The sequence below is a fragment of the Silene latifolia genome, chromosome 3 (assembly GCF_048544455.1).
Source record: "Silene latifolia isolate original U9 population chromosome 3, ASM4854445v1, whole genome shotgun sequence".
Lineage (NCBI taxonomy): Eukaryota > Viridiplantae > Streptophyta > Magnoliopsida > Caryophyllales > Caryophyllaceae > Silene > Silene latifolia.
Genome location: NC_133528.1, coordinates 148,998,582 through 149,025,208, shown reverse-complemented (window position 1 = coordinate 149,025,208; position 26,627 = coordinate 148,998,582). Strand labels below are relative to the sequence as shown.

At 36.5% G+C, this 26,627-nt stretch overlaps 1 protein-coding gene and 1 pseudogene across 1 annotated transcript; both read left to right on the top strand.

The window, feature by feature from the left end:
• The first annotated feature begins 1,549 nt into the window (after nt 1–1,549).
• LOC141649943 (transmembrane 9 superfamily member 2-like) lies at nt 1,550–3,636 on the top strand (annotated as a pseudogene).
• A 5,061-nt stretch (nt 3,637–8,697) lies between these two features.
• LOC141649942 (disease resistance protein RGA2-like) lies at nt 8,698–26,174 on the top strand. Its single transcript, XM_074458609.1, has 2 exons — nt 8,698–11,382; nt 25,836–26,174. Exons 1-2 carry the CDS (start codon nt 8,698–8,700, stop codon nt 26,172–26,174), a joined length of 3,024 nt encoding a protein of 1,007 aa, XP_074314710.1.
• Nucleotides 26,175–26,627: the final 453 nt, after the last annotated feature.

Below are 26,627 nucleotides of genomic sequence, written 5' to 3'. Positions count from 1 at the left end.
TGCAAGTTACTGATGACATCAAGATTTATTCGACATTTCTTTTAAAATATTAAATGCAAGATAGTGATGACATTGAGTTTCATTCAATAATTCTTTTAAACTATTAGTGCAAGATAGTGATGACATTTAGATTCATTCAACATTCCATTTAAATATTAGTGCAAGACTGCAAGTTATTGATGGCTGTATTATTATTATATACTCTGTAGTCTGTTCTACGCGTTATTAATCCATGGAATTTTTATTTTATTTTGAGTGATTCAACAGTGAAAGCCTTTTAGAAAGGAAAGTGCCTAGTAATCTAGTATCTTCCTTTTCACAAATTTTCTACTGTCTAATGTCTATATCGTTACCAGAAGTCTAATCAGGGCCGAACCTACACTGAACTACACATGAACCTACACTGAAGTCAGCCTCACTAAAGAATGATTTTTTTTTAAGGTTTTAATGAAAATTTTCAGTTTTTCCCCCTAATCTGCCTTATTGCATAACTGGGTCACTCCTTAAATTTTTCACCCCCTAACTAATATTCCTGGTTCCGCTGTTGATTTCGATTATATGTGATTTTAGATGATATGAATGATTAGATTCAGGTTGGTGATTTGTGGATCTTACATGGTTAGTTTCATGTGCACTGAAAAACTTTGTGGTAGTAAAAGATTCATGCTTTGTTTATATATTGGACTGTAGGAGAATTGATTTCTGAGCTAATGAAGTGTATGTTTTTGTGCCATACTTGTAGGATTATTGTAAACTTTGTGGTAGTAAAAGTCGAACTTTAGGTTACCGTTGTCAAATTTCATTTGGCTGTGCTATCGTTGTAAAATTGTAAGATTAACAGCTTCCATTGGTGAAATGGCTCGGCCATGAAGTCAAGAAATTGTCAATGAGTACGATCATCCCCAAACTTTTGTATGCTTATGATCATATGATTTTGTAGTCACAGTTCCTTTAACCAAAAAATGTTTTGAAATTTGGAACTTATGACTTATGAGTATATAATTTGAGCTTTTTTGGAACAAGATCAAAAGTAGAGAACAGGTGATCTGTACTTCAGTTTGTTGGCTGATTCACTAGTTGTCTTGGGATGGATCTTCATTAATGTAATATGATAGGGCTTTTATTTTCATTGAAACATACCGCTTCTTTGATCTGTCGTTCTGCTCTCCAGGCGCACCTCTTATCATATTAGATTTTGCTTTTACTTTTAATTCACTTGGTTGAACTATTTCACATCCTAGATATACATCTTCTCAATCTCAGATCACATCAAAGAGAAGAAGTCCGCTCTCGGTGAAGTATTGAATGGGGATCGTCTGGTCAATGTTGCTTACAGACTTGACTTCTTAGTCGACAAGGATTCAGAAGCCGTTTGCAAGAAGAAGATGACAAAGGACTACTACTTCCAAATGTATTATGATGATCTATCGATTTGGGGTTTCATCGACAGAGTTGAGACGGAAGGAAAACTTGACCCAATCGAGTACAAGGACCTTGTTATCAAAATCAATGCTCAGTCGGGTCTTTGTGGACATTACTGAGGATAAAGATGTTGATGTGGAAGGAGACAAACACCCCTTTTGAGAAGAGGATGGATGCATATTCGGAGTCATCTCCTGATATTCTCTTCCGCATTATCTTTATACTGGTTCTCCAGCATAACCTCCTTTTGCTGCAAAACTGGGTGGATCAAACCGTGTCCCTCCATTCCTTTTATATTCTCTCTTTTGACGTTGCTGGCCATATGACCGACTTCAACATCTGTTTTCTCACAGTATATAATAGCTACAAATTATTAAAAATGATGATTAATGTCAAAGTTGACACCTTTCACCACCAAATATTAAAGGGGGGAAAATTAAATTGAGATGCATGTATATATAAGTAATTAAAGAGAGATGGAATGCATAACTGACTAATTATTTATTGATTTCTTGTTCGTGTCATTGTTCAGCTCAGGGCCCTCGTATTGACAGGTTGCCTGTTTTGTGGGTCACTGGTTCTAAAGTTCTAATGTTATGCTTCCTTAACACTGTTGCAGTTGCATACAATGCCACTGCAGCTCTTCCTTCGGGACGATCTTATCATTCTTCTTATCTGGTATCTGGACTCTCTTGTGTCATTGCCATTGGGTGAAGTTGGCTGAGTTGGAAGCACCTTGTCGGACTAATAAGTATCCCAGAGAAGTTCCTTGTCTCCCATGGACCATGGTACAGGGGAACCTTTCCTCGTATGGCAGTGGCTGGTCTTTTGGAATAAACATAGAACTCTACTATATCATTGTCAGTATTTGGGATCACAGGACTTGCATTATATGCGGCTTGTTGTTTATCATCTTCATTATTTTGATTATCGTCACTGCTTTTACTACTGTGGCAGTGTGGCATTGACATACTTATAACTTGCTGCGGAAGATCACAATTGGGGGTGAAGAAGGTATAATCTAATATTCTAATCTCTTTTCTGGTCTTGTAACTCTGCCTTATAAGTGCATTATGTTAGCTTTGTGTTCACAGATATTTCTATACATCATATGTCCAGCATTAGCAAAACTGACCCGAGACCGGAATGACCTGGCCCGAAATGACCCAGATCCCAAATAACCTGATTTGACCTGGGTTACTGACTTACTGTCCCTTAATCGACCCGAACGCAAACATACCCTAATTAACCTGGACTTTAACTGACTTAATTCGCACCTTACCTGAATAACTTGTTTGACAGGTCTAGTTTTAGCCATATTCCTATTAGCATTTTCTTCTTCTCCTGGGAACGTGTCATAATGGGCAGAGGCGAAAATTGTTGGGAGGGGCGAGTAGAGATGGATGCATTTTCTGTCAAATCTTTCTAATTTGTATTTCCTTTCTGACTGGATACTTCCTGTTGGCATCGAAATATTACACATTTCGGCCCAGTAGTATGTTTTCCAGATTCCTGCCGAGTCATAGGGCTTTACATAAACTAGGTTAGCCGTTTTGAAAGAAATTATTTTCTTGTGCATGCTTGGATTGAGGACCTCAGCTAACCGGACAAAGGGGGATATGGTGCTAGAATATGATGTGTTGCTTTTATCATTCTTGCTTTCCACATGCATTAATCAAGTCCGCACACATCGGTGTCTTCCGTAAACCAAATACCAAACCCTCAGGTTGTATAAGATGAAAATTTTCATTTGTAGTTTCTGATCAACCTCTATCTGCTATCAGTTTATCGAACTTATGTGGTTCTTGTTGTTACAGATCGTTCCTATGTGGCGGTTCCACTGGCCTGTTCATTTATGGATATTGCTTTTATTACCATTATGCCCTCTCTGATATGACGGGTTTCATGCAATCATCATTCTTCTTTGGCTACATGGCCTGCATTGGCTATGGCTTCTTCCTCATGCTTGGGACTGTTGGGTTTCAAGCATCACTGCTTTTCATCCGCCATATCTATCGGTCTATCAAATGTGAATAGAAAACAAGCATTGTGTACGGTAATGGCATCGGCTATAAGAACAGGAAACGTTGGACAACCTTAGCTTAGGAGAATTGTGTCATACTACTCGTGTACTGGTACTGATACTCTTTTAGTACCATTTTTTCGAGTTTTATTGTATTAATTTGTAGCAATGTGTTAACATTCAGGTTTGTCTCAGCTCTTGTTCACTTTCAAGATGCAGTAGACCCTTTGCTGAATCATACATGATAAATTTAGGTTACTGTTGTCTGAAAGGCCGAAACCACTTATCCACGGCTCACTGGACATATCGTCTAGGACGTCCAATAGGCGCCTCTCACTAAGGGTGTTTTGCCTGTGGAACTTGAAGAACTTCATCGGAACTGAGAAACTTGAATACCAAAAAATTTAGTGAATAAAAAACCTTATACTATGAGCACACAAACTAATACTCTAGTCACTTCATTTATTTGTTTACTTTTTATATTCTTTCTGAGTGTATTTAATTAAAGGTAAATAAATGACCGATAAATGGAGTATTCAATGGCGATCATAACAACAAAGTAACCTGATGAAATGATAGTTCTAACTTCTAACATAACATTGTCGACCTTGAAATGAGCAGATAAAATGATTAAGACAATAACTCGACATAATTACTAAATCAAACCCGATCTTAACCCAAAACAACAAATGATCTAATTCAGATTCTAATCAAACCGAAAGTCTGCCCTAACTAGACCTGGCAAAATTAACCCGACCCGAATAACTTGGTCAGAACCTGATCCGACACCAGAACTCAAGAACCGAACCAATATAATCCGACCCGAGTAATTATTGGTGCAAAATTATCATCATCAACAAATAACTATGATAGTTGACTCGAACCCAAAATAACCCGGCCCAACCTCACCCGAAGTCTGCAAATCCGAAATAACCCGACCCAATTGACCCGTTTTTCAGGTCCGTCTAGCCCTAACCCGCCAAACCCAAACCAATCTTATCAAGAGAATCCAAACCCAATATAACCTAAAAAAACATCTTATTTAACCCAATTCAAAACCGACTCGCCTAATTCAAAACCGACCCGACAAATTGACAATCCCAGTAAAGCCCACGATTAAACTAGAAACCCAACAAATCAATTTACTCACTAACTTGATCGTCATCAAATACAAATTTATATACTGCGTACACCACGTTCTTCATTATCTTCAACGTTGCCCCCTTTTTTTTACTTCCATCTCTTCACTTCTACCAATAAACATCGCAATCCGCAAAACCATGGCCAAACCGAAGCTCACATCAATGGCGATCATTCTCGCCATCGTTGTGACGTTATTTTCCGGCGTAAGATCCGACGGTTCAGATCACCGTTACAAAGCCGGCGATCAAGTTCCTCTTTACGCCAATAAAGTCGGCCCTTTCCATAACCCTAGGTCTCTCTCAATCGATTTTCCTCTCCATTTTTGTTTCATGATCTAATTACGATAATAATTGTTGATGTTTGTTGCAGTAGAATCGTATTTTAGTTAGGTAATTGACTTTGAGGTGATCGTCGCGAGAGTCGAGGCTTGATTTGAATTAGTTTCGTCGTAATGCTTTCGTTGATTAGAAAGCGTGCTTAATTTAGCTAATTCAGGTTAGAGATTAATGTAGTATTTTTTTATGTGATAATCATAGTTATATATCTTGTTGTTCTAGGTTTAATTTTCGTATTTTAGCTAAGAGAAATTACTTGAGGTGATCATCAAGAGAATCGCGGTTTAATTTGAATAATAGCGTGTTTATAGTAGCTAATTTGAGGTTAGTAGTATCTTGTTTTGTGATATATCATGTTTATGTATTATTCTTGGAGGTATATTTTTCGTATTTTAGCTTAAGAGAAATGATTTGAGGTGATCATCAAGAGAATCGCGGTTTAATTTGATTTATATCACGTTTATAGTAGCTAATTTGAAGTTAGTGATTGCTCATTGATTGCTGGAGTATCAAATTTTTGAGATAATCATATTGATTGTTCTCGTTCTAAGTTTATACTCGCGTTTTAGCTAAGAGAATGGATTTGAGGTGATCATCAAGACAATTGAAGATTAATTTGAATTATTTTTGTTTTCAGTAGCTAATTTTAGGTTAGAGATTTCCAGAGTGCATACTTTTGTGATAATCATGTTGATTTCTTGTTATTCGAGGTTTTTCTTTTCGTGTTTTAGATAAGAGAAGTGATTTGTGATCATCAAGGAAATCAGAGCTTAATTTTGAATTATATGTATGATTTGTAGTAGCTAATTGGAGGTTAGAGATTAGCAAGATGTGGTAGAATTTGTGTTGCATTTAGTTTAGATTTGTAGTTCGGCTGGTTTTGTGAAGATTGATATTTGGTGGTGGAACTTGGCGGAGTTGCATTGAAAAGTTGTTTTCTTGGAAGAATTATCAGCATTTGATCTTGGGCTAATGCTACTATCGTCTGCTAATCATATCTCCTTGTGGGGCTTGAGTAAAATATATGCCAGACACATCATGTGATTTTTCACTTGGTAATGTCCTATGTTGAAGCTTCATGATATGAAACTGTTGAGGTGGTTGGAAAAAGTAATGTTTTAGAAAGTTTATCTTTTGTTTTATTATTGATAGATTGAAGTTTTTATCGAATCATTGTGGTTGGCCTTTGGCTTTGTTGGTTTTAATATGAAGGGCTTAGTTTTATGATGTTTTAACTTTTAGGATGATTGAATCGTAAATATTTGTACTTTGGGAAGATTTTTGAAGCTAGGTTTTACCACTTGATTATTAGCGGCTTTAAGACCATGGTTTGTATCTCGGGCATTTCAGGTTGCTTCCATGTATTTCTTTTTCAAGTTTCAATATTCACCTTGGTTTTGGATTTTAATAAATTCTTAGGCTACTTGGGATCAGTAGATAGAGCTCTACCATCTATAAAGGAGGTATGTGAAAAAATTAAGCTTTTGAGCTTATTGTGTGCTAAGGTTACTGGCTAGGCGAAGATGGTTACTTATAAGTACATGATCTGTGAAAGATCCCAAATAGTGAGGAAGTTCTTGATTGTCAAATCATGTAACAACTTATCTACGTCCAAGTCTTAGGGAATTGAAAGATCCCGAGCTTGACTCAAACCTGAATTGATCCATCCCAGTATCCCTGAACCGAATTTTATTCTTGCAAAATGATTATTTTCCCCAAGTAACTTGATAATAGTTTACCCGAATCCAAAATGACCTTGCCCGACCCGCAGTCTAAAGACCCAAAATTGTTAAAGTCTCTTCCACATATAAGTAGTGGGCTACTCTTTTCAGCAATTAGTTTTAGGATGGAACCTCACTTATTTGTGAGCCGGTCTCATGCACCAAATTTTATAAACCTGTTGCGGAGGACTCAACAAGTGATTCAACCCGAAATTGACGCAACCTGTTTACAAATACTTTGAAAAACAACTAGGAGCATATAGTTGAAAGTGGCGTGGTGGATAGAGCTTGTTTGTACATGTCAATGGTCTTGCGTTAAAAACCCATAGTTGACACTTTGCTCATTTAACTCAACATTAAATACTTTTTGGTTTTTTCGTTCGAGTCTCATTTAACTCAACATAAATACATATAATTAGAGGTGGCAAACAATTACACGACACGAAAACACAACACGAACCCGACACGAAATTAACGGGTTTGGGTTGAGACTTAATGACCCATTTATGTATGTGGGTTGACACGAACACGATACGATATTTAGTTGGGTTGGGTTAGGGTTGACCTCTCTAAACACGAACCCGACACGAATGATCGGTTACTAAATTAATCCTAATTTTTCTTGATCTTTCATCACATAAATATACTTAAACTTTCAAAATATGGAAGTTACACGAAAACACGACACGAACCTGATACGAAATTAACGGGTTAGGGTTGAGGTCTTATGACCCATTTATGTAAGTGGGTCGACACGAACACGACACGAGATTTAATTGGGTCGGGTTTGGGTTGGAGGGATTGTGACCCGTTTACATGTGACACGAACATGAACCCGACATGACCCGATCTATTTGTCAGCTCTACATATAATGTCTGTTTTGTTTTTTTAAGCAAAAGATTCACAATTTACAAGTTATACGTAGTATAATTTTTCTTGTGTTTTCAAAAAACTGAAATTATAGAGTGACCCGGTTCATCCTTATAAAAAATGCTATTTATTTAATAATAATAAATGAGTTGTCTTTTTACATACTTGTAATAGACTATCTCACTTAATAATTACAGTTTTATAGACGAAGATCGTGTTGTTTATATTACTCTCTGTTTTTTAATGGAGTATAACTTGTTATGGCTCTCAGTATAAATGAATGAATATTGCTAGACTATATGTACTTAGAACGAAGATCGTTAGGATCATTGGTATGAATATTATATCAACCAGAAAATTTTGTTTATAAACTTGAATCCACATGCGTGATGTTCTAGAAACGCCACTGCGTTTACTTGGTCTACATGTGCCTGTGTAAGCTACCCGAAATTGACTACAATTAAATGACTTGGAGAGTTGTTATATTCCAACAAGACTTTTTTGGATTGTTCGTTGGTTTCTCACTAATGCCAGCCTATCAAAGTCGACAAGTCCAAGATGATGCGTTTATTTTGAATCCATTTTTAAAATAATGTTGAAAAATAAAGTATTTGTCGTTTTTGGTCGGTTGAAAATATTTGTCAAAATGGTGTCCACGTAGGCTCGGGTTTTCAAATCCTAAAATACGGAACAAACACGCCATTATCAATGGCGTGTTTTATGAAGGAAACACGCCATTAGCAATTTAGCATTGGCGTGTCTTTAGAGTAGTTTTTTCTCCAACTGACAGACTCACATAAACATTAAATTTAAAAAAAAAAATTACATAAGACACGCCAAAGGGAATGACGTGTTTCCTTCCCAACACTCGCCATTCCCAACGGCGTGTTTGCTTACTATAAACAAGCCATTACTAATGGCGTGTTTTTTCCGTGTTTCAGGTTCTGAAAAACCAAGCCTACGTGAACACCATTTTGATAAATATTTTTAAAACCGACCCAAAACGACAAATACTTTATTTTTTAGCATTATTTTAAAAACGGATTTGTTTATTTTTCAAAGTTTACAGCACCTATGGGCTATTAACGAGTAACGACCACAACGATCCGATTGCTTTTGCATATATAGAAGTTAGTCCTTATTTTCCTACAAGTCGCTTCTTCTGCATTCTAAAAAAATCAAATGGGAGGCATCATAATAGCACTAAGTGTTGCAAATACACTCCTCACGGCACTCAACCATCCACTCCTCAAAGAGGCCTTCTTGAGTTTAGCCTATGGCAATAGACTCAAGAAACTGAAGGGAACTGTTACTACTGTCAAGAGCTTGCTTCTTGACGCGGCCAACAAAGGGGATGAGCTCTCTGAAGTTGATCTCGACTATATAGACAAACTCAAGGATGCTGTTTACGATGCTGACGATTTGTTTGACAAGTTAGTCACTCTGGCTAACCGCAAGCAGCTCTTGGACGACGACGATAACATTTTTGACAAGGTACGTCAGTTACTTCCGTCTGTAAAAGCGTCTCTAAAGGTTAAAAAATTAAGATCAAGGTTGAAAGATATAGCTGATGATCACGTTAGATTTGGGCTGCTTAATAGTATCGACACCCAACCTCATAGAAGGCTTAGGATAGAAACCTTCTCTTATGTAGCTGCACCTACCGTTGTTGGGAGAGATGATGATGCTAGGAAAGTTATAACTATGTTGCTAGATTCAACAAAGCATGTTAATTTCCTTACTATAGTAGGGGTCGGAGGCGTGGGTAAAACCACTCTTGCTAAACTTGTGTTTGGTGATACGAGGATTAATTCTGCATTCGACTTGAAATTGTGGGTTTGTGTGTCTGATCAAGATGGAGCTTCACTAGATGTGCAAGGTATTCTTGTAAAGATACTAGATGTATTGGGATGCAAGTCTGATTATTCTAATTCATCAATTGAATCTCTACATGTTGAATATCTACGTAATGTGGAAACGAAAAGGTTGTTACTTGTTTTAGATGATATATGGAGTGAAAGCATCATAGAACTAAATAGATTAAAAGAACTCTTGATGATCGATGAGGGAAGGAGTAGGATCGTAGCCACTACACGATCAATGAAGATGGCTAGAATTGTAGGGGGTGGTATTCATAAGTTGCAAGGGCTTTCCGATGATAATTCCCGGAAATTATTTGAGATGGTAGCCTTTGGTGGTAGTGGATCAAAACCAGTTAATTTTGTTGACATTGCCAAAAAAATAGTTAAGATATGTTTTAATGTTCCTCTAGTTATAAAGGTGGTAGGTAGTCTCCTATATGGACAACCCATAGGTATATGGCAAACATTTTTAACGAGCAGGTTCGCTAAATTTGCCAAGGAAGAGAATGAAATTATGTCTATCTTGAAGTTTAGTTATGATCATCTCGAACCCTCGTTGAAAAGTTGTTTTGCTTATTGTGCAATATTTCCTAAGGATTACGTTATTAGCAAAAAAGATTTAATGGAGCTTTGGGAAGCACAAGGATACATTGTGCCATTTGGGAGAGGTCAGAGTATCGAAAATGCAGGGGAAGAACACTTTTCAGTTTTGTTGCAAAGATGTTTTTTCCAAGACGTTAAGGAGGATGTGTATGGTGATGTCGTGTCATTTAAAATACATGACCTTATGCACGATCTTGCTCAACGTGTATCAGGGAACGAGATTTGTGTGATAACCTCTAATATGGATGACTTGGAATATAGTGTTCGCCACCTATCTGTCCGCGGCTCATCAACTTATTTTAACTCTAACTGTGAGAGAAAGATCCGTTCACATCTAGTTTTGCAACCTAAAACTGATGCAAATATTCGAGTTGAAGATGAACTGCTTACGTTTGAAATTCCGAAGAATTGGGAATGCTTAAGGGCACTGGCCTTACAAACCAAAAATGTTACAAGGTTACCTGATACAATTGGTGATTTGTTACACTTGCGATATCTCAATCTTTCCCGCAGTGGTATAACAAAACTCCCGGACTCCATTGTAAAGTTGCATAATTTGCAGACACTGAATATGAATCATTGCAAATTCTTGGATGAATGGCCAAAAGAATTCAGCAAATTGGTGAATTTAACACACTTGCATATAAACTCTTGCCCAAAGTTGAGTTACATGCCAGTTGGTATGAGTAAGTTGAGCAGCATCACCACGCTGAATAAGTTTATGGTTAAAGATGAGAGTGCAAGCGGGACACAATGCGTTGGACAACTTAAAGATCTGAAAGCCGTTGCCCTAAACCTCAAGGGTGGCATACACATCCACATTGAAGGAAATTTCAAGAGTACGCAAGGATACGACTGGGAAGGGAGTTGTTTAGAGGGAGCCAAACATCTCGATGAAGTGATGATAAGCTTTTCTTATTTTAGTCTTATTAAGCAGAAATGGGGCAACGACGAGGAGGTTGTTATGGAGAAACTGAAGCCGCACCCTAATCTCAAGGGGTTACATTTGAGTTCCTATGCCGGTAAGAAAATAACAAGATGGGGAAGGGCGGTCCAAGATAATTGGGCTACATTTCTCCCGAATCTAGTAAATATCAAGCTAATGCACTGCCATTACCTGCAAGAACTACCAATGTTGAGCAAACTACGGCATCTTAAATATCTTCTTCTCATGGCGTTGGACAGTTTGGAGTACATAGAAGAAGATGTGACGAGTACTAGTAGTAGCTCGGTATCAGTGGACGACACCATATTCTTCCCCTACCTTGAAACTCTTCACATTATGGGACTTGAGAAGTTAAAAGGATGGTGGAAATCAAGTGATTACAACAACAATATCACTTGCGAACTCGCCTTCCCTAAACTTTCTAAGCTGCTCATCGAGGGTTGCCCTAGTGTCACGGTCCGCTACTTTTGCCGGACCGTGGCGCGCACCTTTGCCCCTTCTCTAGGCAAGATGCAAGCGACAAGGCTCTTCGTACTAGTGAGGGATCGCCCACTAGCACGATACTCGGGTCTCGGGTCGGTGTGTCGGGAATCCTAGTCACGATTATCAAGTCCGACACACGAAAGCAATAAAAGTAAGCAATACGATTATTGAAAGCAAGCAACAAGCAACAACAAGCTTTTGGATGAGAAGCGGTTTTTCATTGACTAGCACCTCTCAAAGAGGGAAATTTGATTATTTGGTCCTGGTAGCAGGATACATTGAATTTACAAGTTTAGTTCAGAATAGCGATATACCTATTTATGGAAACCTATTCTAAAACTACTAAGAAAATACTTACTACAAATGTACAAGGAAAATGAAATTACATAAGCATAAAATAAATCTAAGGGCTCGAGTGTGCGGATCGTCACACTCTCCCCCACCTAATCTGTTGCCGCCCTCGGCAACACAAAAATCTTGAATGGTGCTTCCGTGAGACATCCTCGGTGAGCTCTGACTGTCCATGCGGTGTTGGGGGTTGGTTTGTACAACTCGGCTTGAATCTGCGCTTCATCCCAAACAATGACTGGCATCTTCGTCCCTTCAAGGATAGGCTGGAGTTCCTTGACATAGAAGCTGCCGAACATCATGTTCTCCAAGTCCACCACATGCTTCTTGTCTCTCGGGAACGCCCACTTTGCCGCTGCTTGAAAAGTGCTCTCTCGGGCTTTCTCCAAGTACTGGCCCCAACGGACCTTCGTCTTGTCTCTCGTCACTTCAGCACCTGCATTCAAGGGAATGTGAGATCTCCAGGACGCCGAATCAGCATTTCGGCGCGGCCCCCTGATGGTACGAGGCCTTCTCTCTTGGGTCGACTGACCCGCAAACCAGGACGTCGATTCAACACATCGACGCGGCCCCCTGATGGTACGAGGCCTTATCTCTTGGGTCGACTGACCCGCAAACCAGGACGTCGATTCAGCACATCGACGCGGCCCCCTGATGGTACGAGGCCTACTTCTTTGGGCATCTCGGCCCTCATTGTCTACTCCTCGGTGAGGGGGTAGACTCTTCTTTCGTCCCCCAGGCCACTTAGCATCGTAGTTAGCCTGGGTCTTGTTCGCCCTCGGCTCCACCGAACCTTTAGGCATTCTGTCGCATCCCTTGTTTCGGCATCGGTATCACCCTCATAGCCGAAATTCGATCTTGCCCCCTTGTCTTCGTCGCCATCTACCGTATTCACTACGATAGACCCCATTAGTAGCATCGATCCGTCACTCGGTTTCAATACCACCAATGCTTTCTGAAAGAACTGCATCCCGAGTACTAACTTGAAGTCATCCAGCGGAACGGTGGTGAAGTCGAGCTCCCCTGCCCACTCACCCACTTGGACCGCGACCTTCTTAGCAACTCCTTGGACGCGCCTCATTTTCCCATTGACCGGCTTCAGGCAGCTGTTAGCATCCCGCAGAACTAGCCCCAACCGATCAGCTTCCTCTTTCGTAACAAAGTTGTGGGAGGCGCCCGAGTCGATCAAGGCTCGTGCTTGCGTCCCATTCACCATCAAGTCCACGTACATGAGCCCGTTGGATTTCTTGGCGGAGGAATCTTCGTATTTCCCCATCGCGCTGATCCGTTGAAGTGAGCCCATCCGTGGTTGGTCTTCACCATCACTCGAGTCTTCGTTACACTCTTGGTGATAGTTGGCCAACGCCCCATCAAGATGTTCTTGAGCCCCTTTCGGCATCTTCTTGAACATGGCATTGAACTCCGCTTGGTTCGGACAATCGGCCATCTTGTGAGGACCCTTGCACACAAAACACGCGAACGGTCTCTTCGTTGTGGAAGCGATGAGTTTCCCACCTTAGAAGACGAGCTTGAGGGCGAGTTTGTAGTGCTCGCCGATTGGGCTTGACTTCCTTGTGAGCGGAACCGACTGTTCCCAACTGAAATGGCGCTGCTTTGTGGCCTTTGTCCATTGTACCCACTTTGTGATGCACCCATATTCCCCGTTGGTGCCACAACTCTTGGTGCCTCTCGCTCTCCGTGAAAGTCGAGCAGGCGTTCCGCAGCTGATATGGCCGAAGACGAGTTTTGGGATTACGCCTCATGACCTCTTGTTGTGCCCACCTCTTCAACCCGTCAATGAATTCGAATGTCCTATCCGTCTCGGACATTTCGCTAATCTCGAGCATGCACGCTGAGAATTCCCGCACATATTCCCGGATTGATTTGGTGTGCTTGATTTCCTTCAACTTCTTCCGAGCAACAAACTCCGTGTTCTCGGGGTAGAAGTGATCCTTCAAGATCTTCTTGAATTCGGCCCACGATGTCTCCGTAATCGTGCCCGCATCGATTTCCTTGTACCTAGCCCTCCACCACATCTTGGCATCGTCGACTAGATACATGCTAGCCGTGACAACTTCCGCGTCTTCGTCGAGCCCACTTACTCGGAAGTATTGCTCCATATCGAAGATAAAGTTATCCACCGCTTTCGAATCCCTCGCCCCATCGTAGGCACGAGGTGGGGGTGCCTTCACCTTATGGCTCCCCATAGATTTCCCGTCATTGCCCACCGCTTTCACGAGCGTGGCACAAGTGTTCTCTAACATCTCGACCTTTCGGTGCAGATGATTGATCTCTTCCTCCCGATCGTCGGGGATCGCACCACTGATCGCTTGGATGCGAATGTCCATCCCGTCTACCTTCGTCTCAAGGTCACAAACCGTCTTTTGCAACTCCTCGAGGCTCGCGGCCATCCGCATCACGATGTCCTCGAGTTTGGGAAGCTTGACGTCGATTGCGTCCTCTAAGGCATCCACTCGGTCCTCGATTGTTTCGCCCATTTTCTCGATCTCGATGAACAAATGCGGCTTGCGACGCCCGTCCAAGACCGGCCGGGCTCGATACCAAATGTCACGGTCCGCTACTTTTGCCGGACCGTGGCGCGCACCTTTGCCCCTTCTCTAGGCAAGATGCAAGCGACAAGGCTCTTCGTACTAGTGAGGGATCGCCCACTAGCACGATACTCGGGTCTCGGGTCGGTGTGTCGGGAATCCTAGTCACGATTATCAAGTCCGACACACGAAAGCAATAAAAGTAAGCAATACGATTATTGAAAGCAAGCAACAAGCAACAACAAGCTTTTGGATGAGAAGCGGTTTTTCATTGACTAGCACCTCTCAAAGAGGGAAATTTGATTATTTGGTCCTGGTAGCAGGATACATTGAATTTACAAGTTTAGTTCAGAATAGCGATATACCTATTTATGGAAACCTATTCTAAAACTACTAAGAAAATACTTACTACAAATGTACAAGGAAAATGAAATTACATAAGCATAAAATAAATCTAAGGGCTCGAGTGTGCGGATCGTCACACCTAGCTTAATATCATTTCCACCTTGTCTAAGCAACCCAAAAGTAGATTTGATACACACTAATTGTAAGATTGTTATTATTGATATGAATTGAATGTATCAATCTACATAAAAGTTGGGTTTTTGTTTGGCTTCTGATTGGCTAATTGATTTGAGAGATTGGGTGCATATGAGACCCCCATAATTTATACAACATTTAATTACTCTTTCTCATCTCCTCTCATCAACTCAATTTATATTTAGATTAATCTTAATCATATATTCATATTCATATGTTAAAAAACTTATGATAAAAAAAATTAAACACATTCAATCTTACACTAAAGATAAAATAAATGGAAAATTGTATAGAAAATTAATACAAACTCGATAGTTCCTTTTTTTCGGAAGCTTTTACTTTCATTTTTTCTAAAACAAATCTTCATTGAACATTATACGTAGTAGAAAATAATCAAGTTACTTCAACAAAAAAAAATATCAATCAAGTTAATTTGTCTTTACTATATGATATTTATGATTGATCAGATTTTTGTCATTAATTAAATTATTAAAAAAATAATTAAAATATTTATTTTATTTTTCTAAATGATCAAATATTTAATAACTAGCAAAAAAAATAAAGTTGTGTATATAAGCCATTCTTTATTTAAAATAAAAAATTCCAGAAATATTTTAAAGGAAAAAAAATTAAAAAGAATGAATTTTTTGTTGAAATCAAAATAATTTAACTATGGTTCATGACACAAACACAATAATCTTCAGAAAATAATTATGGAAAATAATTTAAATAGTAGTCCAAAAAGAAAGTATATTTAAATTGAAAAAAAATACTAAAGTACCTCATTAATATAGAAAAAAAACTAAATATAAAAAATGCTAAAAAGGAAAAAGTCTTAAAAACATATTTAAATAAAAAAAAAAGAATATTTTTTTGGAACACAAATACAGGGATGATTTAATACTAACAAGAGCATCAGATCTACAATAAATAGTATAACAAAAGTAGTGAAAATATACTAAACAAGAAAAAAGATATATAATAATGATTAAAGTGTGAAAATATAGTTAAAAATGAAAATTTTAACATAAAATAATACACCGCCTCTTTTGAAATTAGCTTTTCAAAAATTATGGAGACCCAGATACAATTAGCAATAGATCTACAAATTTCGAGGCACAACAACGCAAATATATGATTATTCGCATTGATCACGCATTCACGCTAGAATCGTGTTCTAATACAGTGAAATGGAAAATAGGTGCGATTGATTTGAAATGTTGGGATGAGTAGTAACCGTCTTATGCTACTGTGGAGGCGAAGTGATTTGGGAGGGAGAAGGGATGTGGAATGTTGTGAAGTAGTGGACAAATGTGTACAATTAGGCTAATTAAAGAACAAAGGCCGATTAACATTATAGGTAATAAGGGGATAACATTAGGATGGATAATTTTTGAGATGGAGATAGTCAAAGAAAAGAAGCAAGATGAAAAGTCGGTTAGTAATTGTGAGAGGAAGAGGGCGGCTGCGGGGTATAGGTAATATGAAGTAGGGTAAAATTCTTAGAAAGAGTTGATTTATGTATTTATATATCATAAATTATAGTGTAAGACGGTCTCATACGGTGAGACAGTGCACTTTTGTAAAAAAGTTGTTCATTTGTTGCTAAAACCGTCCTTTTTTCCTAAATTATAAGTACATTAATGATGAAAACTGTATTATCTCATCAGAATGAAAAAAGTTAATTAAATTATACGTATGTCGAATTTTCAATTATAGACTTACTTATATTATCAGGACATTCACATTTAGTAACGCTCATTTATATGCTCCTGGGTCCTGTGTCCAATAATAGCGCATGTTATCCTGACCCGTGCATTTTTTTGCACGGGTTTAAAACTAGTTGACTAATAATTCCAAGTTATATATATATATATATATATATATAGAGAGGAGTTCAAATGAGTCCATCTAAAATGGTGAGTCCACTAAGTCCTAATCCTAGCCATTGATCAACTAAGATGGATGGTTGAGATTTTAAAATTTTAAGATGAAAACTTTAATGTTTTATAAATGAAACTTTAATTTATGAGTGTAACTTTAATTCTTTATAATTATAACTTTAAAGTTTAAGGTTATTTTATAAATAAAAATTTAAATTTATGTTATAAAATTTTATTTTAAATATATAAAATCGATTTTTGAGTATAACTTTAGTGCTAAAAATTGAAACTTTAATTTTTTTAAATAATTTTTAATATAAAAATTTGAATTTATTTAATTTTACTAATTTTTAAATATAACTTTAATGTTTTACGAGTGAAACTTTAATGCTAAAAATTGAAACTTTAATTTTTTTAAATAATTTTTAATATAAAATTTGAATTTATTTAATTTTACTGATTTTTAAATATAACTTTAATGTTTTACGAGTGAAACTTTAATGCTAAAAATTGAAACTTTAATTTTTTTAAACAATTTTTAATATAAAAATTTGAATTTATTTAATTTTACTGATTTTTAAATATAACTTTAATGTTTTACGAGTGAAACTTTAATGCTAAAAATTGAAACTTTAATTTTTTTAAACAATTTTTAATATAAAAATTTGAATTTATTTAATTTTATTGATTTTTAAATATAACTTTAATGTTTTACCGTGAAACTTTAATGCTAAAAATTGAAACTTTAATTTTTTTTTCAATTTTTAATATAAAAATTTGAATTTATTTAATTTTATTATTTTATAAATGAAACTTTAATGTTTTACAATTGTAACTTTAGTCATAATTTCTGAAACTTTTATTTTTTTTAACTTTATATTAATTTGAATGTAAATATCTGCGTAACTTAAGTCCATATAGCGTTGAAACTTTAATCCTTGCGAGTCGAAATTTTAATCCTTGCGAGTGGAAACTTTAATGCTTGCAAGTCGAACTTTAATGCGAGTCATTTTATATATTGACATTAACCACCAACGTCGTCTACTACGACCACCGCCTGACCCACAGCCACCACCTCACCCACGACCACCACCCACGACCAACCAACACCGTCCGACCACCAACAGCCGACAAAAGCCACGGCTTAAATCTGAAAAAAAAAAAAAAAAAAACAGAGAAAGGAGGCGGCAGAACCACCTTTGCACCACCAATACCCTCACAAGCCACCACCAAAAATCACGACAACAACACAAACCAGCCAACAACAAACAACTTTTTTCAGATCTAAAAAAAAAAAGTAAAAGGGAGAAGACGAAGGAGCGGAATTGGTGCTGCGTGGTGACCTGTGGTGAAGGCGTTGTTGTTGATGGTGGATTAGAGGAAAACATAAAAAAAAAAAAAAAAAAAAAAAGAGAAAGGAGAAACGGGAAGGAGGGGCGGCAGAGGAGGCGGTGGTGGTGTCGCCGAGAGAGAGCGAGAGGAGGTGGGGGTGTTCGGCGCGGTGGCGGCGGGGAAGGTGGCGGGTGGTGCGGAGGGGAGGTCGACGAAATGAGGAGGTGGCGAGTTGTGGCAGTGGAGTACGAAGAAAGGAGGGGAGGAGGTGGCGGTAGAGAGAGGTGGGAGGAAGAGAGAGAAGTGAGTTTGGTGAGGGAGTGAAAATGAGAAAATGTGAGGTGAGATTAGGGTTTCTAGTCTTTTATATGTCGATTTTTTTTTACTTTAATCCTAGCCATTCATTTTTTTTTAGATCCAATGGCTTATATTAGGACTCATTGGACTCACCTATACTAAGGGACTCACTTGATCCCATTTCTATATATATATATATATATATATATATATATATATATATATATATATATATATATATATATATATATATAAGATCTAATGAGTCCACCACTTCCATTGAGTCCATAAGTCCCCCTAAGGGCCATTGGATGGACTAAATGGAAGGTTGAGATGAATTTGATTAAAGGCCTTTAAAAAGAAAAGGAAAAAAATGTGGATGGTTGGATTGAGATGGATGGTTGAGATTAAAAATTACCAAAAAAATTTACCACTAATCAAATTTCTACACACTAATTAATTTTTCTTTCTCTCTCTAGCCCCTAATTAATCAGTTTTGACTTTTAGATTTCAGAAGTGTAAATGTAATGTTGTATGAGTTTTACAAGTGTAAATGTGACGGAAATTTTGAATTAATATAATTTTAACACTTTACAAGTGTAAATGTGAAGTTTTACGAGTGTAAATGTAACATTTTTAGAGTGTAAATTTTATTTTTTGTGACGGAAATTTTGAATTTATATAATTTTAACACTTTACAAGTGTAAATGTGAAGTTTTACGAGTGTAAATGTAACATTTTTAGAGTGTAAATTTGATTTTTTGTGACGGAAATTTTGAATTTATATAATTTTAACATTTTACAAGTGTAAATGTGAAGTTTTACGAGTGTAAATGTAACATTTTTAGAGTGTAAATTTGATTTTTTGGTGACGGAAATTTTGAATTTATATAATTTTAACATTTTACAAGTGTAAATGTGATGTTTTACGAGTGTAAATGTAACATTTTAAGAGTGTAAATTTGATTTTTTGTGACGGAAATTTTGAATTTAATAATTTTAACATTTTACAAGTGTAAATGTGACGTTTTACGAGTGTAAATGTAACATTTTTAGAGTGTAAATTTGATTTTTTGTGACGGAAATTTTGAATTTATATAATTTTAACATTTTACAAGTGTAAATGTGAGGTTTTACGAGTGTAAATGTAACATTTTAAGAGTGTAAATTTGATTTTTTAGTCAATTTGAAGGTTTTAGAGTGTAAATTTTGTCCTTTGAGTGTGAATTTGGCCCTTTATAAGTGTAACTTTGTTCTTTACGAGTAAAACTTTAGTCCGACTACCAAAAAATGCCACCATCAACTTTGTCCTTTACGAGTAAAACTTTAGTCCGACTACCAAAAAACGCCACCATCATCGTCCTTCCCCACCAACTCATATCCACAAAAAATATGAGCGCAAATTTATATAATTTTAACGAGTGTAAATGTAAAGAAATACAAGTGTAAATGTAAAGAAATACGAGTGTAAATGTTAAGAAATACGACTGTAAATGTTAAGAAATATGAGTGTAAATTTAAAGAAATACGAGTGTAAATGTGAGGAGATACAAGTGTAAATTTAAGAGAAATACGAGTGTAAATGTGAGGAGATACAAGTGTAAATTTAAATAATAACGAGTGTAAATGTGAGGAAATACAAGTGTAAATGTAAAAATTATGAGTGTAAATGTAAAGAAATATGAGTGTAATTGTAAAGACATATGAGTGTAAATGTAAAGAAATATGAGTGTAAATGTAGAAAAATATGAGTATAATAAATATATTTATTAGATCTAGAATAAAAATCATGATAAAACAACATCAACAACACTAAATCTAATAAAGAGAGATTGAAAAAAAAACATAAATATAACATTAAATCTAATAATAAAAATAATAATAAAAACAACGACATAAATGACAACAAACAACGACACACACAACATAAAAAAAAAGGACGACGCATACAAAAACACAAACTTTATTGTTGAAAAAAAAAAAAAAACAAAAAAAAACAAAACAAAACAACAGACACAACATAAAGAGGACGACACCCAAAAACACAAACTCAAGGAAAACCCAACAGAAAACAGATCTGAAAAAAAAGAAAAGGAGGGAGGCGACACGACGGCGGCGTGCCGGCAGCGTGAAGACGGCATGATGGTGCGTGGTTAGAACAATAACAAACACAAACAACGACAACAATGAGCAGATCTGGGGTTGTTGTTGTCGTGGGTGTCGGGTTGCGGAACTGGTTAGAGTTGTGGTTGGAGGGAGGAGTCGGGTGGTGAGTTGGTGGTGAGTGAAGGTGTCAGTTGTGGTTGGTGGTGAGGGAGTGATGGTGCCAGTTGTGGTTGGTGGTGAGTGAAGGTGTCGGTGGCAGAAAGGGAGGGAGGGAGGTGGTTGGGGGTTTCGGCCATGGTGGTGTCGGGTGGTGGCGGATCTGGGTGTGTGAGGGAGAGTGAGGAACAGAGGAGGTGGTGTCGGTGTGGTGCGTGAGGGTGGTGGTTGAAGGAGGCGGTGGTGGTGGTGTGTTCGAAAAAGACGGGGGAAGGTGGTGGTTGTTGTGGTGCGTGAGGCAGATCTGGCGTTTTTGGTCGGGTCGTGTGTGGTTGTCGCGGGGAGTGGTGGTGACGGGTGTGGGTGGATGGTGGTGTGTGAGTGGCGGCGGGAGAGGTGGGTTATGGTGGTGGTGGTGGGTGTGTGAGCGGTGGGTGGTGTGTCGTGGTGGTGGCGGGTGATGACTGATGAGGGGGAAATTATTTTTTTTTGAATTTTTTTGAATTATTTGGTTTTTGATTTTTGTTGGATTTTTGAGAGGATTGGAATTTTTTTGATTTTTAGAGAGATGAGAGGAATGATAATTGTGTGAGATGAGAGAGAAGTGAGTGGAAAATAAATGTTATATAGTAAAATTAGTGGTTGATTAGTGGAGGTAGTGAGGGAAAGTGATTAATTAGCTTCAATCCCCTCCATTTAGCATTAATCCCTTCCTTTTCCCCTTCAATCTCAACCCTCCATCCCATCTTTTTAATGGCTCCAAATAGGACTTAGGGACTCAATGCTTCTTAGTGGACTCACTTGATCCTTACTCTATATATATATATATATATATATATATATATATATATATATATATATATATATATATATATATATATATATATATATATATATATATATATATATATATATATATATATATATATATATATATATATATATATATATATATATATATTTATATATATATATATATAGAAATGGGATCACCTAAAATGGTGAGTCCATGAGTTCTAATCTTGGCCATTGATCTTTTAAGATTGATATTTGAGATTTGAAACTTTTAAACTGTAACTTTAATGTTGTACAAGCGTAACTTTAATTTATAAATGTAACTTTAATTCTTTATGATTGTAACTTTAATATTTAAGCTCATTTTATAAATAAAAATTTAAATTTATGTTATAAAATTTTATTTTAAATATATAAAATTATTTTTTGAATGTAATTTTAATGTTTTACGAGTAAAACTTTAATGCTAAAAATTGAAACTTTAATTTTTTTTTGATAATTTCTATTATAAAAATTTGAATTTATTTAATTTACTTATTTATAAATGTAACTTTAATGTTTTACGAGTGAAACTTTAATGTTAAAATTTGAAACTTTAATTTTTTTTTAGCCAATTTGTAATATAAAAATTTTAATTTATTTAATTTTATTAATTTATAAAAATAACTTTAATGTTATACGAGTGAAACTTTGATGTTAAAATATGAAACTTTAATTTTTTTTGACAATTTCTAATATAAAAATTTGATTTTAATTAATTTTGCTAATTTATAAATTTTACGTAAATATTGAAATTTTATGAATGTAACTTTAATGTTTTACAATAAAAACTTTAGTCATAATTTTTGAAACTTTATTATTTTAGGTTTGTAACTTTAAGTCCTTGGTGAGTATTATTAGTCCATGTAACTTTAGTCCATATAAGTCGAAACTTTAATGCTTGTGAGTCGAAACTTTAATGCTTGTGAGTCGAAACTTTAATGCTTACAAGTCCTTTTATATATAAGTAACAACCCACCGCCAACGGCCAACACGACCACCACCTGACCCACCACCAACGTCCACCCCAACCACCAACGTCTACCCCTGACCCACCACTAACTTCACCACCATGCCAGCCCCACTACCCCTCTGTAACCACCACCACCCACCACGACACCCTGCAAAAAAAAAAAAAAAAAAAAAAAAAAAAGCGCAGGCAGAGGCGGCAGGAACCACGACTTCACCACCACTATCACCACAAATGACCCACCACCAACAACATCAAACACTCCTTACTCAGATCTGAAAAAAAAAAAAAAAAAAAAAAAAAAGAGAAAGAAGGGAAAGAGGCGGCAAGGCTGAAAAAAACAAAAAAAAAAAAAAAGAGAAAGAAGAAGGGAAAGAGACGAAGGCACCACGCACCATCAACTTCCTTACCACGACTTCACCACCGCTATCCCCAAATTTCAGATCTGAAATTTAAAAAAAAAAAAAAAGGAAGCATGGGCGGTGCCGAGGGAGGCAGAAGAGGATAGGAGGGAGGCGTGGCAAGGAGGCAGATGAGGAGAGGAGGCGTCGACGGCGTGCATGCAGTGGTGTATGTTGTTGTCGGCGTGAGGTGGGACGGAGAGAGAAAGGGAGAAAGAGAGGGAAAGGGAGGAAGAGAGAGAAGCAGCAGGAAGTGAAGTGAAAAATAATTAGGGTTTGTGTGTTTTATATAGGGCTTTAATTTTGATATTCAATCTTAGCCCTTAATTTTGTTCTAATCTAATGGTTTAGATTAGGACTCATGGGACTCACCTATATTAAGGGACTCACTTGATCCCATTTCTAGAGAGGAGTTCAAATGAGTCCACCTAAAATGGTGAGTCCACTAAGTCCTAATCCTAGCCATTGATCAACTAAGATGGATGGTTGAGATTTTAAAATTGTAAGATGAAAACTTTAATGTTTTATAAATGAAACTTTAATTGATGAGTGTAACTTTATTTCTTTACAATTATAACTTTAATATTTAAGGTTATTTTATAAATAAAAATTTAAATTTATGTTATAAAATTTTATTTTAAATATATAAAATCGATTTTTAAATGTAACTTTAATGTTTTACGAGTGAAACTTTAATGCTAAAAATTGAAACTTTAATTTTTTTTAAACAATTTTTAATATAAAAATTTGAATTTATTTAATTTTACTGATTTTTAAATATAACTTTAATGTTTTACGAGTGAAACTTTAATGCTAAAAATTGAAACTTTAATTTTTTTAAACAATTTTTAATATAAAAATTTGAATTTATTTAATTTTACTGATTTTTAAATATAACTTTAATGTTTTACGAGTAAAACTTTAATGTTAAAAATTGAAACTTTAATGTTTTTTAAACAATTTTTAATATAAATTTTTTGATTTATGTAATAATGTAATTTTTACTAACATTTATTTAATTTCTCTAATTTATGAATATAATTTTAATGTAAATAAATATGAAAATTTATATTTTTGTTATTTTGTAACTTTAATATTTTACAAGTAAAACTTTATAGCTTAAAAATGCAACTTTAATTTTTTAGGCCATTTTTAATATAAAAAATTGAATTTTATGCAAAAATTGTAATTTTATAAATGTAACTTTAATGTTTTATGATGGTAACTTTAGTCATAATTTTTGAAACTTTATTATTTTGGGTGTAACTTTATACTAATTTGAATTTACGTAAATTAAGTCCTTGGCGAGTGTAATTAGTCCATATCACAACGTCACTTTAGTCAATATAAGAGTAACTTTAGTCCATATAAGCCAAACTTTAGTACCCACAACAATGAAAATATGGACACCACCATCTTTACTACGCCTAAAAAAACGAGATTTAAGACTTTTTTTTTTTTTTTAAAAGCCCTCAGCACAGACACAGCCACCAGACGACCACCGACCCACAACCTCACCGCTGCCACCTCCACGACCCCACCACCACCTCGCCTTAACCCTGCAGTCGACGGGAAGACCACGAGAAAAGGCGGCCCCCTGCCACCACCACAAACACCCACAACAAACCCCCTACAACCACAACCATGCACAAAACCACCTACATCTGAAAAAAAAAAAAAAGACTAAGGAGGAGGTAAGAGGCCAAAGAACAACGAGGAAGGACCCACCACAACTCCAACCACCACACAAACGTTTTCAGATCTGAAAAAAGATTAAAAAAAAACGAGAAGGGAGAGAGGCGACAGCGTCTGGTGGCGGCAGTTGAGGAGAGGAGGGACGACCAAAACGAGGGAGGACGGACGAGGGAGAGGCGGCGTCTGGAGGTGGCGTGCACTGTTGTGGTTGTCGGTGACTGGCTGTTGTTGATGTCGGCGTTGGTGGCGGTGAGGGAGGGTTATTGGTGGCAAAGTGTTGGCGTGGAGGCGGCGAGGATAGGCGCGGTAGGGGGGCGGTCGTGTGGGAAGTAGAGAGAGATGGACGGAGAGAGAAAGGGAGGAAGTGAGAGAAGTTGAAAGTGGTAAAATGAGTAGAATTAGGGTTTGTTGTCTTATATATAGGTCATTTATTTTCAGAATTAATCTCAGCCCTTAATTTTATTCTAATCTAATGGTTTAAATTAGGACTCATGGGACTCACCTATACTAAGGGACTCACTTGATCCCATATATATATATATATATATATATATATATATATATATATATATATATATATATAGGGTCAAGATCCGGTGAGAACCACTACTATAATGAGAACCATGAGAACCTCTAAAGCATCTAAGGACCGCTGGATCAGACATAATTTCAACGACTGAGATTTATCGGGGTCATATAATATTTTAGACGCTCTCCATCTTTACAATTTACAAACCACACAATCGTCTCTCTCTCTTTCTCCTCATTCGATCATCGCACTTCTTCATCGTCTCCATTGCCGACCACCGCGTTTCTCCTTCTTCACTGTCATCGACTATTGCGCTTCTCCTTCTTCGGTGTCATCGACCATCGTCATACTCCTCCTTCACCGCCATTGACGAAGGTAAGTTTCATGTTTAAATTTATTCAATTTCGTAATTAGAAGATATTATTTCCATGTTATATCAATATATAGCACAATGATTTTATGTAAAATTTGTTTGATTGATTCGATTTTAACCTAAATTGATGTAAAGTTGAATTATTTTGAATGGAATAGCAGTAAATTAGGATTGAATTAAATTGATGTAATGTTGAATTAGTTTGATTGGAATAGCAGTAAATTAGTTGGTTCGATTAATAGAAATATTAGAAGTTTGCAGTGAGAATGTTTGCTACTCTACCTTCATCAAATTCGTAGGTTCAAATAATTCTGATGTAGTAAATGACATTGATGTGTTTGTGTATAAAGAATCAGCCTTTACATTTCCTGAACTGACTGCTGTGGCTAATGGACTTTGAATGTGTCATTTAGAATCCGTCAACTAACCGTTACAAAATTGTTACAGATGATGGTTTTCCTGGTATGGTTTTTGGGTTAGGCTATTCTTCGTCGAGGGATGATTATTTTGTCATAGGTGGTAATGCTGTCAATACTGGTTACAGATTGTATTCTGTTAAACATAATCTCTGGGAGAGTGTTCATTACCCGAGTCTGTTTGGTCCGCTAACTGGTGTAGGTCTGTACGAGACTGATGCTTTATATTGGGATGTATGTGATATTCCTGGTAGTCTTATTGAGTTCGATTTGAATACACAAGTTTTCTACAAAATCAGTGCTGGTAGTGCAAATAAAAGAAAAAGAGGTCAATAGAAATGGACTTTGCATAGTGCTTATGCTTTTTTAACCAAAAACCAGACTTACTAATCCTACCACTCTAATGTTTATCACCAAGGGAAACAGTTGCATATGTTCCTGATGCAAAACTCAAGCATCAGAAGTTCAGGATTTGCCCTGAATAACACGACTTCTAGATAATTAATTACTAAGGGGATTTTCTTATCTTCTAAAAAGCTACACCAAAGCTTCCCTCAATAGACTAATTAACTTCATATATGAATATGGGCTCACGTGTGGATTTTCTAAGGGGATTTCTTATCTTCTAGATAATGTTCATAGAAATACCAAATCTTTCTTTATGGTATAACAAGCTTTAGAAGCTCACCCGGAACGCGGCATCAGAAATTGTGCGCCTAAAGTATGAAAACATACTTTAGCTCGAGAGAGCTATAAAAAAATCAGGTGTAATTCTAGTGAATAGCAAGA